Source organism: Podospora pseudopauciseta, chromosome 1 (assembly GCF_035222475.1).
Source record: "Podospora pseudopauciseta strain CBS 411.78 chromosome 1, whole genome shotgun sequence".
NCBI lineage: Eukaryota > Fungi > Ascomycota > Sordariomycetes > Sordariales > Podosporaceae > Podospora > Podospora pseudopauciseta.
Genome location: NC_085892.1, coordinates 7,189,162 through 7,202,456, shown reverse-complemented (window position 1 = coordinate 7,202,456; position 13,295 = coordinate 7,189,162). Strand labels below are relative to the sequence as shown.

Here is a 13,295-nt window from a genome sequence, read left to right as displayed (position 1 = left end):
GAGAAGTCATCAGTGTGAGCCAGCAACACACAAAGATTCAGACCTCGTCAAAGCTTCCAGGACCAGACAGGTAGGCACACTCTTGTTGACTCCCATTGAGAAGAATGAAGCTGAGTTTGATTCCCTTTCCTGCCACCGCCAACACCACATGATATCATTGTCCTCAGAGGTACACTGAAAAAGACGCACCCCCTTTATTTGTGCTGGTCCCCGTACAGCAAAACGCCTGCCTTCTTGTTAAAGAGTCCTTGTTCCTAGTATTTATACAAACAGCCCTACGTCGGTCCTCCTAGACACTGCCTCTTCGTCCGCTGACACCTCTAATCCCAGCTGTGAGTCAGGTTGTATTAGCACCTCCCGTCTTCTGCAGATTCGGAGTGCAAGGATCAAGAACCTACCCAGTATCCTTCTGCCTGAGCACTTTCCCACCCTTGTCCTTCCCTGAGAGCCCGCCCTCCACCACAAGCCTGTCGTGCTTGTAAAACTGGCTGATCATTGTTTGCCTCTGTCGTTGTCTCGTTAGCCACTGTGTCTGCTTCTCTTCTTTTGAATGTCTCCTCCAGCACCATAACCCCAAAGCCTCCCTCTTCTCCCCGGTATCAAAATCCTACTCTCTTTCCCATATATCTGCCCCTTCCAGACTTCACCGCGGAAATCCGTGACTCACCTTCAACAAGTGCAACTGGTTCAAACCCTCCTGCACCAGCTCCTGCACCCTCCTTTCCTCCTCCACATTCTTGTTCTCCCTGAACGCATCCCTCGTCCGTCGCTTGGCGTACTCGCGAAAGTTGTAGTTGGCAAACTGGGAGGATTGCCGGAGGAGTTGCTTGTACTGTTGTTCCTCCCCCCCCCCCCCAATCCATCATTAGCATTTATCCTCTACTTGCTCAATCCAAATGTTTTTTTCTGGGGCAGGCATACCAGCGAAAGCACCTTTTGCGCCTGCTCCGGGCGCGGGGTAGCCATTTTATTTTTTTCCTTTGGGGGTTTCGCTCGTTTTCGGTCGCACGCAGGTTTTTGCTTTTTACTGAGATTGGGGAGAAAAGGTTCAGGATTGTCAACGTCGAGAAGTGAAGAGATCTAGCGTGGGTGTTACGTGTTTGTGTGGTGGTGGATTAGAATTGCTAATCCAGAATTATTTCCAGCATCCAAAAATCACCTACTGAACTGCCGCCAACCGAAAACGCTCTCCGCTCCCGTCCTATGACGGAATGCCGCGCTTGGCGGCGAAAGTTCGGATAGACCGCTGGTGGTTGCATATTCCATAATCGAATCCTAGTGGATATATGCACATCAACACCACTTGGCGCTGGGCCCAGCATTCAGGGGCAAGAAGAAAATGCTGTTTATTCCCCTGTCATTGAATCAAGACTCCAGATTTGTATCACTCCTTCTTCCTTACTAAAAGACACAAGGAAACAATAATGGCCGGGTCGACTGAAGGAAACAAGTAGCCCCATAAGCAAAAAGGCAGCAGATCAAAATCCACCGCTGTTACCCCCAAAGCTCCAGAGTTCAGAAACATGTTAACAAAAGACACTTGCCATCCGATTTCCTGGTCCAAGTTTTTATCCCATAGCCTACCTTCGTATCCCCGTAGGCAAAAGAATGACAAAAGTCATCCCCAAAGCAAAAACAATACCCTTGACCTAAACGACGAAATATCTCTTTCCCAAACTCCCGCTATCAAACGACTACCCATCCACCCACATCAAAGGAAAAAAAGCCAGTACCAAAAATGATCCATCTCGCTCAACCAAGCACTAGTACCCCGTGTACATGTGCGGCGTCCCAACCCAGTTCTGCATAGTTTGAGGCACCCCATCGCTCATGTAATACCCCAACTCGTTCTCATACCCGTCATTCATCGGCAACCCTTGATGCTGCGTGTAATACGGCTGCGGTGCCGCCTGAGGATCATACGGGGCGCCCGGTGGTGGGCCCTGTCCCTCAGCGCTGTGAGGATGTTGACTGGGCCCGGGAGGCCCGGGAGGTCCTGAAGCCGTCCGATGACTATCGAACGCCTCCAACAAAAGCCCAAGCCCATCAGTGGACTGCCTACCGCCTCCTGTCGGTGAATGCTGAACATGTTGTTGCTGAGGCGACTGGACCTGATGTTGCTGCTGAGGTGCGTGCGGAGGCGGCGGCGCATTAGGCAGTGGCAATCTCAAGTTGGGATCAATATACAACTGATGAGAATTGGCCGAGGGAGGCGAGCCCTGGGGTAGCGGCAAGATGGCAGAGCTTGGACCGCTGCCTTGTGTGGATGTTGGGGACACCACACCGTTGTGATTCTTGGCGCCTTCGGTCGAAGGAGTTGACGCTGGCAGGAGACGCGGCTGGATCGGCGTGAACACATCCTTGAGCGCCGGCTGCAGGACGTGAGGGATTGGATCTCTCTGGATTGAAGACACTAAGTCTCCCGAAGATGGAGAAGGGGGTGGAGGAGAGGAAATGGGGTGGGCTTGTGTGCTGTTCGAACTCGGAGCACTCACGCTATCAGCCATGCTGCCCTGCGTTTCTGCTGCCATTCCTGTTTTCGTTCTTGAAAACTTTTCCAGGTGGTCGAACCACCTAGACGCGAGCGGCCAGATGTTCTTGCTCTCGTTCAGGATACCGAGGATGCGCTGGACAATCTGCGGAGCATCACGCACGAGAATAGAGTCGGCACACACTGTGAAAATGTTAGCATATTTCCTTGCCATCGCTAGCCAGCAAGGTAGAACCTACACTTGGGATATTTGCACAGATAGCATGCCAGGAAGCCACATGTATATACACAGAAAGCCTGCCATCTGTCAGTACAGCTCTCAGTGCCAAAAGCCGAATGATTCTTACAGCCATCTGGGCTCCGGGACCCTCGTCTGGAGCTCTGTCTCCGTACTGGATCTGGATTTGCTCATACAACTCCTTGACATTTCTGAACAGCTCTTGCGCCATATCATTCCAAAAGCGCGCCAAGGTCGCGTCTGAAGTGCCATGGTTGATCATGTTGTGTATGTACGCCTTACGGAGCACAATGTTGCAGAGCCGCGGCGTCATGGTCACTCCGAGATATGCCTGCATAAAACTCAAATTAGCAAAGGGCCACGCAGCAAATAGCGTTCGATAAGCACACCAGATCATGACCTTCCTGCTTGTAGCCCTTCAGCAACAGGCTGCTCCACCTATGGTCATTCGGCAGCAATGCCTCCCACTCGGCCAGTTTCTTTTCCAGGACAGCATACTGACTGGTTGGCTCCCACGGTCTCGCGCTCTTATCGTGACTGATGGCCCGTCTGGAGATCCTGCCCCAGTAGTAATGCGCCTGGATCAACGTCGCAAACAGTGACCTCCCTGGGTCAGCAATCAGCTCGGGTTTCTCCAATGCAGGTTGGGTGTCCTCGAGAGCTGCTCTCGATTTGGGTTCCCGAGCCGCCGCAAAGTCTTGCTCGTCACAGGGAAGCAATGCCGTGATGTCGCTGGCTGCCAGCAGCACAGGCGACTGTGCGCTTGAGTGCAAATTGTCCTGGCTGTGAAGCATCCACTAGATGCACGGTTAGCAAGCCCCTTCTCCAGGTTTCGACAATTCAAGAACGTACCAATGTTCTCCTTGCTGATTCGGCTTGGATTACCAGCTCCTTTGTTGGGTTTACCAAGACGTACGTCTCCTCCCTGTGCAGCTTGAGCAGGGTTGCCATCCTCATAGCGACGGCCATGTTGATCGAGCTCTTGTGAGTCAGACCACTCCCTTGCTGCGCGATACTCAACAGATAGAACGCCTGGCACCTCTCCAGACTTGGCTCCCTGTATAGCTCCATCATTGCCACAGCCGAAGCATGCTCCATGAAGATCTCGGCCGCGTTCACAGCACCACCGTACCGTTCGACCAACGCCGGCGTCAACCTAGCGCTGACACTTAGTATTCCCAGAAGCAGAAACAAGCTGACTGACCGGGGGTTAACCGTCAATTTCTCGATAAACCTCTGCTTGGGGATGAATCCCAACTGGAAGTAATGTCTCGTAAAGTTGTTCACTGCGTCTAGGATATCCTCCAACGGTGGCAGGACCTCCCAGTCGTCCGGGCTTCGGGCAATGAGCTTTCCTCCCGGGCTCATCACCGCTCCGTTGGCTAGAATCTGCTGCTGCTGCTGCTGCTGCTGCTGCTGGTCCAGGACATCCCTTCGAAACTTGAGAACCTCTCGTTTATTATTCTTATCAGCCCGGACCCGAGGGTGCCGGTATTCGCGGTCCTCATCTGGTTGGCCGCGGACTGGAAAGACACTTTACACGCGCATCAGCAATCACTGACAAACAAAGGAAATCCCTTAGGTCATTGGGATGAGGTTGATCTCACCAGTCTTCTGGTCCAAGTCCTGCATCGGTGCATGATTGGCAAGGTGGCTTTCCCTTGTCCGTTTGGTGGCATTTGCTTCTCATACGACGACATCTAAAGTAGAGGCGAACAAGATATATGTTAGGTCAAGGAGCTTTACAACCTGGCACACATTGGCAACATCTAAGATGAAATGGAGGGAAACAGGGAACTGAGCTTCTGGGCATATATGCACCAAACAGATTCCGACTGGTTTGATCGGCAACCGATAGACAGAATAGGATCAAAGTACGCACCTTCGACAGGCAATAGGAGCTCTCCTCTTGACAGGTGGAGCCGCTGGAGGGGCTTGGGATGGCTGCTGTTGTTGTGGATGTGCTAGAGCTACCGGCGACTGTGGGTGCTGCTGCAATTGATGGTGGTGATGCTGTGGGTGTTGTTGCTGGATCTGTTGTTGCTGGATCTGTTGTTGCTGGATCTGTTGTTGCTGGATCTGTTGCTGCTGGATCTGTTGTTGCTGTTGCTGTTGCTGCTGCTGCTGCTGTTGCTGTTGCTGTTGCTGTTGCTGTTGCTGTTGCTGTTGTTGCTGCAGCTGTAACTGGGCGGCAGCCGCAATAGCAGAAGCCGGCAGCGGAGGAGGCGGCATGTCCATCGTGACGTTGGCACCGGCAGCATCAGGAGCAACCACGCCCTTCATTTCAACATCCATCTTCTATCTTTTTGTTGCGACAGCGACCTCCTGATGTTGCTCTCCTGCCTTCCGGTCTCGCTCGCACTCTCTTACACCGGTGTGTCGTCCTCAGCACTACCGGCGATGCAAATCACAGCCGCACGTCGCGCGCCGCGATGCACGATTCGCGAGGTTTTGATCTGCACCAGGACTTGTTTCCCGCCGTATTCCACCACTGTTAAGGATATTCAAAACGAACAAGAAGCCTAGAACGAAGACCAGATGGTCGAATGCTTGCCGGAGGGACGCCGGAAAGAAGCAGCTGTTGCTGCCAGTGGGGTGGGAATGTTGCCGGCAGGGCAAAGTCGAGGTCCAATCTGAGCTCTGTGAGTTGCCAGGTCGAGGGGGTGTGGGGGTGTTTGCAAAACGTGACGGCAGCGCTCTAGGCAGCTAACCTTCCAGGGCAAAAGTGGAGGAAAACGTGTTGCCGGGCGCTCTTTTCGGGGCAAACTGCGGGGGTGCTTCAGGCTTGAATTCGAGCCATAGAAAAAAAAAAAAAAAAGAAAAAAAAAGAAAAAGGAACATTCCACTGGTCGCTTGGGCCGTGCTGGCGCTGGCTTTAAACTATCCTCTCAGCAAGACACTGAAGTATAATGCCATGAAACGTGCTGCTTGGTGATAGAGGATTGGTTCACCGGTGAGAGGAAAAGAGAGAGAGAAGAAGACGAGGAAAAAGCAACTATAGTTCGTTCTTTTGCTTCATCCCACCCCCCTCTCCCCTCTCCCCTCGCCGGGTTTCCGTCCGTCACATCTCCCCCCTCCCCCCCAGAAGGCTGATAGAAAACCAGCCACACGTGGTTATGGTATTATCTATTGAGAGTGAGGCACATTATCCTTGAACTCCATGTACGAACGGATCAAATCCCGTCGTAAAGATAGCGACGAGACGTATTCGTTGGTTCTCGCGGAGCACTGCCTATCACCAACAAGGCCGGCCTGCCGCCCGAGTGTCCATCCACGCAGCATCGTGTCATTTATCCCCCTGGTCCCACGTTTCCGTCCCATTTCCATCATGGTGCAATATGGCGAGCCTAGTCCGGGCTGTATCATTGTAGTGGGTGTTGCGTGGCGTGTCAGACTGCTCTGCAAAACCATCCAGTATCATGCAAATCATCTTTGATCTTTCTTCAAAGACTATTTCGGGCAATTACCTTGTACTTCCTTGGCTTGCCTGCCATTGCAGTGTGACATTGCAACATAAAACCGTCCACCTCTATTGTCCCAATATTCGGGCCATCCCTGATGAGACTATGTTACCTGCCGTTATTTTCCTGATCTTCTCTCCAACTCCCCAGATACTCTTCCCCCCACCACCACCTCGGCACACCCACTCGCATTCCCTTCCCTTCCCTTCCCTTCCCGCCGTCTGACATGCCGTGCTCCGTGGTTGTGAGCCTCTGGGTACTTTCCATCAAAGCAGACACATTGCCACCCTGACCGGTCCTCGTTGCCAGCCCAGCCAAGAGTTCTAGTCCATCAAGTCCACTCTCACAACCGCTGCTTGCCGAGCGACCACACCCACAAATGCCCACCAACACGACGGCACGGAATAAGCCCCGATTCGATTCATGCTGCACGACCTGCCGCCAGCCCACTGGCCTGTCTGCCTGCCCACACACCCACCACGGCAGCGGCACAGTCCAGAAAAAGTGTCACAGCGAGAGACGTGAGAGTGTGGGGGCATTGAGGAGGAGGCTCGCTGAAGTGCTGCCCGACGGTGTGACAAGAAAGAACCCCCAAAACAGACCCCTGAACAAACGACGCTTGAACTCCCACAACAGTGTTAACGACACTGTCTGGACATGTTCACATCTGGTTTCATGTTGATATCGACATCGATCTTCCAAACGAAACTCCGGGAAACACATACTTTGAATACTGGAAGATGCAGAATCAGTAACGTAGAATGTACCGACTCAGAATTGTGCTTTATCTACTCAGATCAGAGCAAGACGCCCACGCACTGTCCCACTTACACAACCACCACCACACCGAGCCCCCAGCATCACCAACACAACCCCAACCATCACCAAATACATGCCCAATGATAAAACGAACAATCCATCCCGGACTATTATCTTGACCAAAAGAAATTGCACCCATTCCTCCCCATGTCTTCTCTGTCTCTTACAACAACACAAATTACTGAGGAGGAACCAGTCCTCTACTGCACCAGAACCACAAAAAGCTGCAAAACATGATAAGAACGGGCCGTAGCCCAAGAAACGCCCCCTCATCAAGAGTTCTCGTAATAGCCCTCGTTCCCTTTCTCTTCTGTGTAACTGGGAAAACAAACCCGCCGACCAAAGCCCGAATCACCCGAGCCTTGCCCATCCCCATCTCAAGCCCATCATGGCAATCCACCAATTCCGTCCCAAGTGAAACCCTAGGTAGGTTACGAATAACTGGAATTGCCAGCCTGCTAACAAAACAACAAAGCTACTGCCTATTCATCATCGGAGAGGAGCCCTACCCCGACCTTCCCTTAAAGCACCAGCCGGACATCTAGGGAGGGGGTAGGAGGGTGAGTAAGCAACCCAAGAGAAGAAGACCAAGCGCTACCCAACACCAACAGCCACTTCCTTCCCCCCATACCCAATCCTCTTCACCTCCCAAGCCGACAGCACCCGGCAGCTGGATCTTGCCTAAGCCATCACCTACCTACCTGGACCCCTCATCCATGGTCCTCCCAGACTCATCGCCTCCGCTAAAAGCCTTTAAATCACCCAGCGGGAAATCTTATCTGATCCCCAATCACTGCCTACCTTCCTACCTTACCCCCATCTTCTCAACCTCTTCCTTTCCCCCGTCTTACCAGATTGATACCACCACGGCAAATCTCAACCTCCTCATCTGAGCAGGCCATCCCCGCAAGTCTTCAAACCAGCAGCAACGGCTCAGAATCCCAAAATCAAACTAACCCGTCCCGCCACCCCCCCGCTCGCCGGGCCCGTCCATCCGTCCCGTTTCATTCCGTGTGCTTGTGTGTCTGTGTGTGAGTGAGTGTGTGTGTGTATGTGTGTATAGACCTCGATGGACCTGGATCCAGATGTTGTACCACCTACCTACCACATCTTCTCCCGCGCGGGAGGCACAGTTCATACTACCTGAGTTACGGCATCATTTCTTGGGACAACACCGTTCTAAACAACCCATAGACGTTAGACTTGACATCATCAAGATACTACATCTCATCTCTAATGGTATTCATACACGCAACAGCAGTCACATCACACAGCCAGCCTCATCCTATTTGTTAGGGGTAACTTCTCATTCCTAGCTCTCTCTGTCTACCTAATCCGTAATCACAATAGCAAAAACCATTCTCGTCACTCGACAAAAGGTCCGCCAAAGCAAAAAGAAAACGGTGGGTATAGATCCGTTTCCCGATTTCCACCCTCCCGCCATTCATGTCGAGCAAAACCATGATGACCAAATCGACACGCTAGGTGCTTTTCTTGGTGTGTTGTTGCTGCTCTTCTTGTGCTGCGTGTTGAGTAGCGGTCCTGGCAATACATGCATTGCTTAGATCATGATCAAAACTCCATGTGTATGTCAACCTGCGTTCGAATTCCGCTATCATCGTTTCCTTTGACCTCCCATCCAAACTCCAGAACCTGTCCACTTGAACCGGTTTTTGAGCCATCCGTCCCGCCGCCGCCGCCTTTTGGGTAATAATGCGCTGAATAAAAAACTCTACATGATGGTGTCATATGCTCCATGCCCCTACCCGTTGGAAACATGGAACAAGTACATGATATCGCTCTATGCCGTCCCACAAACAAACAAGATAAAAAAAAATTAAAAAAAAAAGGGGGGTGAAACAGTGCCAGCAGTCGCAAAGATACGGTAAAATAGTGTAGTGTCTTCTAGGGGTATGATGTCCGAATTAATAGTGCAATGGGATCTATATACACCGTCTGTGCATCTCGGTACTCGTCCATGTGATGTGTGTGGTGTGGTAGGAATTGTGTTGTGCCGTGTCGTCAGAGGTTGCGCTGCTTAGGGGGATCCGGGGGGGGGGGAGGTTGACGGGGCCACTTTACTGCTGAACAGACTGTCGGGTGCCACTGGGGCCGACGCAGATGGGTCTCAGCACTCAAAGGAAGGGAGGGGAGGATATGGCAGCTCCTTGCTGGCCAAGATTATTTTTTGCTTCATGTTTGCGACATCATGCCCTGAGCGCCGCCGATTTGACGCTTGACTTGTTCGCGGGCCCAGCGAGCAGTCTCAATGGTGCGGGGCTGGAACTCGCGGTTCTGGCGCGTCTCCTTGATCATGGCGGTAAGCCAATCCGCACGGAAGGCTTCAACCAGCTGGCCATTAGGATAAGCATCGGCAAGATCACTGGTTGGTTGTTAGCAAGAGCCGCGTTTGAATAATGACCATGAACTGTAACTTACCCGATGACACCCATGGCAGACCGCATCAAAGCTTCGCTGCGGTTAGCATCGTTGGCGATGACGTTCAGCATCTCAAAGATTGACTGAACATATGGCTCGAGGACAGCAGCTAAAAGAAATGGGTCAGTTACATTCTCATGCAAGAATAGGGGACACAACATACTCTTGTTGCCAGACTTCATGGCTCCGATGATGCCACCCCAAGCATCCATAATGCCTTCTCTCAGGGTGATGACATAGTCGAACATTTCATAGGAGCCCTCGGCGCCGGCGGTGACGGTAGCAGCTTGCTGCAATACCTGCGCAACGACGGAGAGGTATGTCTCAAAGTGGCCACCAATAGCGCCAGCAATATCGCCAAAGCATTGGAGGATGGCAGGCTTGAACTGGTTCGCAAGAGCAGTGCTCCTGAGGTTGTTCAGCAGGTAGTTCATGAAGTTATCGCACCAAGGCTGGCTGCGCTCGCCCATGGACCGTGTGATGTCGCTGACGAGGCCAATAGCCATCGAGCAGAGACCCGGCTCTTCTTGGTTGCCAAGAGCATTGTAAAGGAATGGAGAAAAGGCATCCATGTACTTGACAAAGTCCTCCTCCATCGCATTGGCAAGACTGCTGATGGTTGTGAAAGCGCCCTCGGGTACACTAGACTTTCCGTTGACGCTGCTCAGAATCTGGAGCAGGCACTGCATGATACGGTCACCCTGAGGAGCGATCTCCTTGTCCAGGCGCTCGATGATGGCCTGGAGGACGGTGCAGAGACTGGTCTGCATGTCCTCGAGGATGATCTTGTCTTCAATGCTGACGACCTGGGCCTGCATTGGGATGGTGCCCTCCAATCGCTCGATGGTAACGGTGGAAAGAGAGGCGACAGCCTGGAGACTCTCGCTGGCAGCGTTGCGCACGAACGTGTTCAGAACCTCATAGGCAGCAGTCCTGACGGAAGCCTCGCAGTCCATTCTGCCGGTGACAGCAAGCAGGTTTGTGACGCTCTGGTTGAAGTGAGGAGTCAGGGGGTTTTGAGCGGACTCGCCGTCACCAGAAAATCTCTCGGCAATGTTCATCAGGGCCCAGCAGCAAGAAGCGGCCATCTTGGGAGTGTTCATAAGACCGTTGAAGAGCGAGCGGATCAGAGCATCCAGGTGCTGAGTAGGGTCAATGGCATCGGCGCAGGTCTCGGTGATACGGCCGAGCGCATAAGCGGTCGAATCCCTAACGTGGATGGAAGGATCATCCATCATGGCAATGAGAGGGCCCATTCCTGACTTGACAATCCCCTCCAAGGTCTTTTCTTCCGGACCGTCCATGATAGCACCAAAGGCAGAGACGGCGGCATCACGGTAATGCCAGTCGTCGTGGCGGAGGTTGGCCTCGACAAACGCAATAACTGGAGGGACAATAGCAGCTCCAACCGACTGGGCATAGAGCTGCAAGCACTGGTAGGCGGCACGCGAGATGTTGTACTCGTCGTCTGAAGCGTCCTCGTCCTGCTTGGTGAGGAGGGCGAGGAGAACAGGGACGACCTCGTTGGTGGCAACGCGGCTGAAGTTGTAGAATGGGCGCATCTGCTCGGAGCTCTCAACCTGGGCATTGTCATCTTCAATGGCAATCTCCTCCTCGCATACTGTGCTCCAGAACTCAACCGCCAATTTGGCAACATCCTCGTCATCGCTCTTCATGCCCAGAATGGTAAGACCAAACAGAGCCTTCTCCATGTAGAACCGCATGTTCTCATAGTAGAGAGCCATGATGCGGTTCAGGCAGCCATAAGCACCCTGCTGAATCCGAGAGTCCTCGGCCTGGGTGGCCTCGCAGACAACCTGCATGATGTAGTTGCGCTCGCCTTCGTGCTTGAAATTGTTTCCGACAAATTCGAGGGAGTCACCCAACGCGGTGATGGCAGCGAGACGGACCTCGAGGTTGGTCTCCTCCTTGCGAGCACCCTGTACTACTGCCGTCAAGATGGCGTTCGAATGGGCAATCAAGCTGTTCCTCAGATCCTGATCTTGGCTCTCGCAGATGAACCCGATGGTTGTGAGGGAGGCCTGCTTCTGGTGGGGGCTGCCTTCGCTGACGTTGCGGACAAGAGACGCCATAAGATCTGGCCACTGGTCACGGGGCAGCTCGATCGCCGCGATGGCAGCGACGACCTGAGCGCAAGCCTGGCCGGCCTGGGCATTTGTGGAGGAAAGCGTCTCGAGAGCCAGCTGCTTGACGCGGGTCTTGGTTTCTTGGTCGGTCTGGTTCAGCCATTTCGCTTGTAAAGACTGTTGTCTGGCAAACTCGCGGGCACTGAAGGCGTTCTTGAGAGCGATACCGGCGGCGGCTCGAATATGTCCTTCGGCATTTTCATTCGCCAACGCTTGGACGAGCGTCAGGAGGTATTGTGACTGAAGGACAGAACATGTTAGCGAGACCGCCAGAATAGGGGCTGAGGAGGGCGAGGCCAGCAAAGACGTACAAAGTTTTGCTCAGCGGCCTGGATGAGCTGCTGCTCAGCGGCATTACGGAGCGCGCCATCTGGAAGGAAAATCAGTTAGCATGTGGGTGTCAGAGGAGATTCAACGATGATCACAACGTCATTTCACGTTGACCGCAGCGCGCCTGCAAAGAGGGGAGGAAGGCAGCAAGAGACTTACCAGGGCTCAGCGAGTTGGTGAGGACAGTGTTGATGTCCGGAGAACCTTCCATGGTTGCTGTCTGGATACCGTGTCCGGGATGGAAAACGGGTTGGTGTGAAGGTGAGAGGAGGGAGTGTTGACAGGGAGAAAGTTGGTATTCGACGCAGCTAAAGTTTGCGTGGAACACAAGCGGGGGGTCGTGGATCCACGGGGCTTATCGGATTAGGACTACAAAGTCTTAGTGCCGCTGTTAGTTCCTCTGAGCTCCAAAAGCAGCCAAACAGCCAGACACGTACGTCTGTCTGCCTCTCTGGTTCGGCAAACACGACTTACAGCGGAAGAAAAAGGCTGTAGAGATTGGGCAATACACTCTGTCTTTCGAGTCAACAACCGCACCTTTCAAGTCTGAAGAGCTGTTGGATGCCAGAACCGAGCAAAGCCGCTGTATGGCTGCTAGGCAGAGACGAGTGGCACGCAAAGGAGTGTGTCGAATGTAGACGAGTTGATTGCGAGACAGCACACAAAAAACTGTCCTGGGTATTTGCCAACGAACTACTAGTCTCTGTCGAGGATGTGATCGAGGAAGGCAAGGAGAAGCGGTCTCTGGAAAAGGAAGAAGACGATGGCGAGTTGATGCAGGGCAGACAAGCAGACAGCAACCAGACTCTGGACTAGACCACTACCAGTTTCTACTTTGCTCTACATAATATAAGCGGTGGACGCTCAACGTGAATGAACGTTCTTGTTGCCGTGGTCCTGACCCCGCACTGTGCGGCCAGACTCTGAACCCATATGGAGCCCCGCACTTTTGCAGTGTTCTCAGGAGGGTAGCCCAGTGTCAAAAACCTTGGTGCACACGTTTCTAGGTGGGGCTGCCCCTCGCTAGACACAAGAGCACTGACCATCTCGTCAATCTGCAAGGCGACAGGAATGGGGCTCTCCCCTCTGTCATGCAGCCTGGCAGCCTGATAGGGAGCAAGAGCCGACCCCTTCAAAACAGCATGCCCAAAGAAGACTGTGATTCTGGATTCTGCTGTCAGTACCCTTGCCTTACACAACTCCTTTCTGACCTGTCATGCTTTGATGAAGTTTTACCGATGCTAGAATCACTTTCTGACATCTGTGTCAAGGATCAGCATGTCTTGAACAAGGCCTTCACGTGTTAAAAAAAAAAAAAAAAAAAAAGAAACATCCATTTCTTCAGCCCTGCAGGGCCGTTTGTTTTGAAT

At 52.8% G+C, this 13,295-nt stretch overlaps 3 protein-coding genes across 3 annotated transcripts; all 3 read right to left on the bottom strand.

The window, feature by feature from the left end:
* Positions 1-320: 320 nt before the first annotated feature.
* Positions 321-966, bottom strand: QC763_119670 (uncharacterized protein; the record flags this gene model as incomplete). Its single annotated transcript, XM_062908554.1, has 4 exons — positions 321-330; positions 399-505; positions 668-832; positions 922-966. 4 exons carry the CDS (start codon positions 964-966, stop codon positions 321-323), a joined length of 327 nt encoding a protein of 108 aa, XP_062771662.1.
* Positions 967-1,763: 797 nt separating this feature from the next.
* QC763_119660 (uncharacterized protein) lies at positions 1,764-5,527 on the bottom strand (the record flags this gene model as incomplete). The annotated part of the gene is given in 8 exon segments (XM_062908553.1): positions 1,764-1,977; positions 1,987-2,674; positions 2,731-2,788; positions 2,839-3,060; positions 3,119-3,526; positions 3,582-4,263; positions 4,337-4,429; positions 4,612-5,527. Coding segments are annotated over 8 exon segments (2,778 nt in total). The 5' UTR covers positions 5,025-5,527.
* Positions 5,528-8,295: 2,768 nt separating this feature from the next.
* Positions 8,296-12,735, bottom strand: kap95 (karyopherin Kap95). Its single transcript, XM_062908552.1, has 5 exons — positions 12,085-12,735; positions 11,907-11,965; positions 9,612-11,835; positions 9,449-9,557; positions 8,296-9,392 (listed from the first exon to the last, which is right to left on the bottom strand). The coding sequence occupies exons 1-5, from the start codon at positions 12,134-12,136 to the stop codon at positions 9,203-9,205; spliced, it is 2,634 nt and encodes an 877-aa protein (XP_062771660.1). The 5' UTR covers positions 12,137-12,735; the 3' UTR covers positions 8,296-9,202.
* Between the last annotated feature and the right edge of the window lie 560 nt (positions 12,736-13,295).

What these genes read in the sequence shown, in the direction of transcription:
- kap95 (XM_062908552.1), bottom strand. Translation starts at nt 12,136, where the DNA reads ATGGAAGGTTCTCCGGACATCAACACTGTCCTCACCAACTCGCTGAGC. An exon ending in CACCAACTCGCTGAGCCCTG is followed by an intron (nt 11,966 to 12,084) that starts GTAAGTCTCTTG and finishes TTTTCCTTCCAG; the next exon opens with ATGGCGCGCTCCGTAATGCC. An exon ending in TCTGCCATGGGTGTCATCGG is followed by an intron (nt 9,393 to 9,448) that starts GTAAGTTACAGT and finishes ACAACCAACCAG; the next exon opens with TGATCTTGCCGATGCTTATC.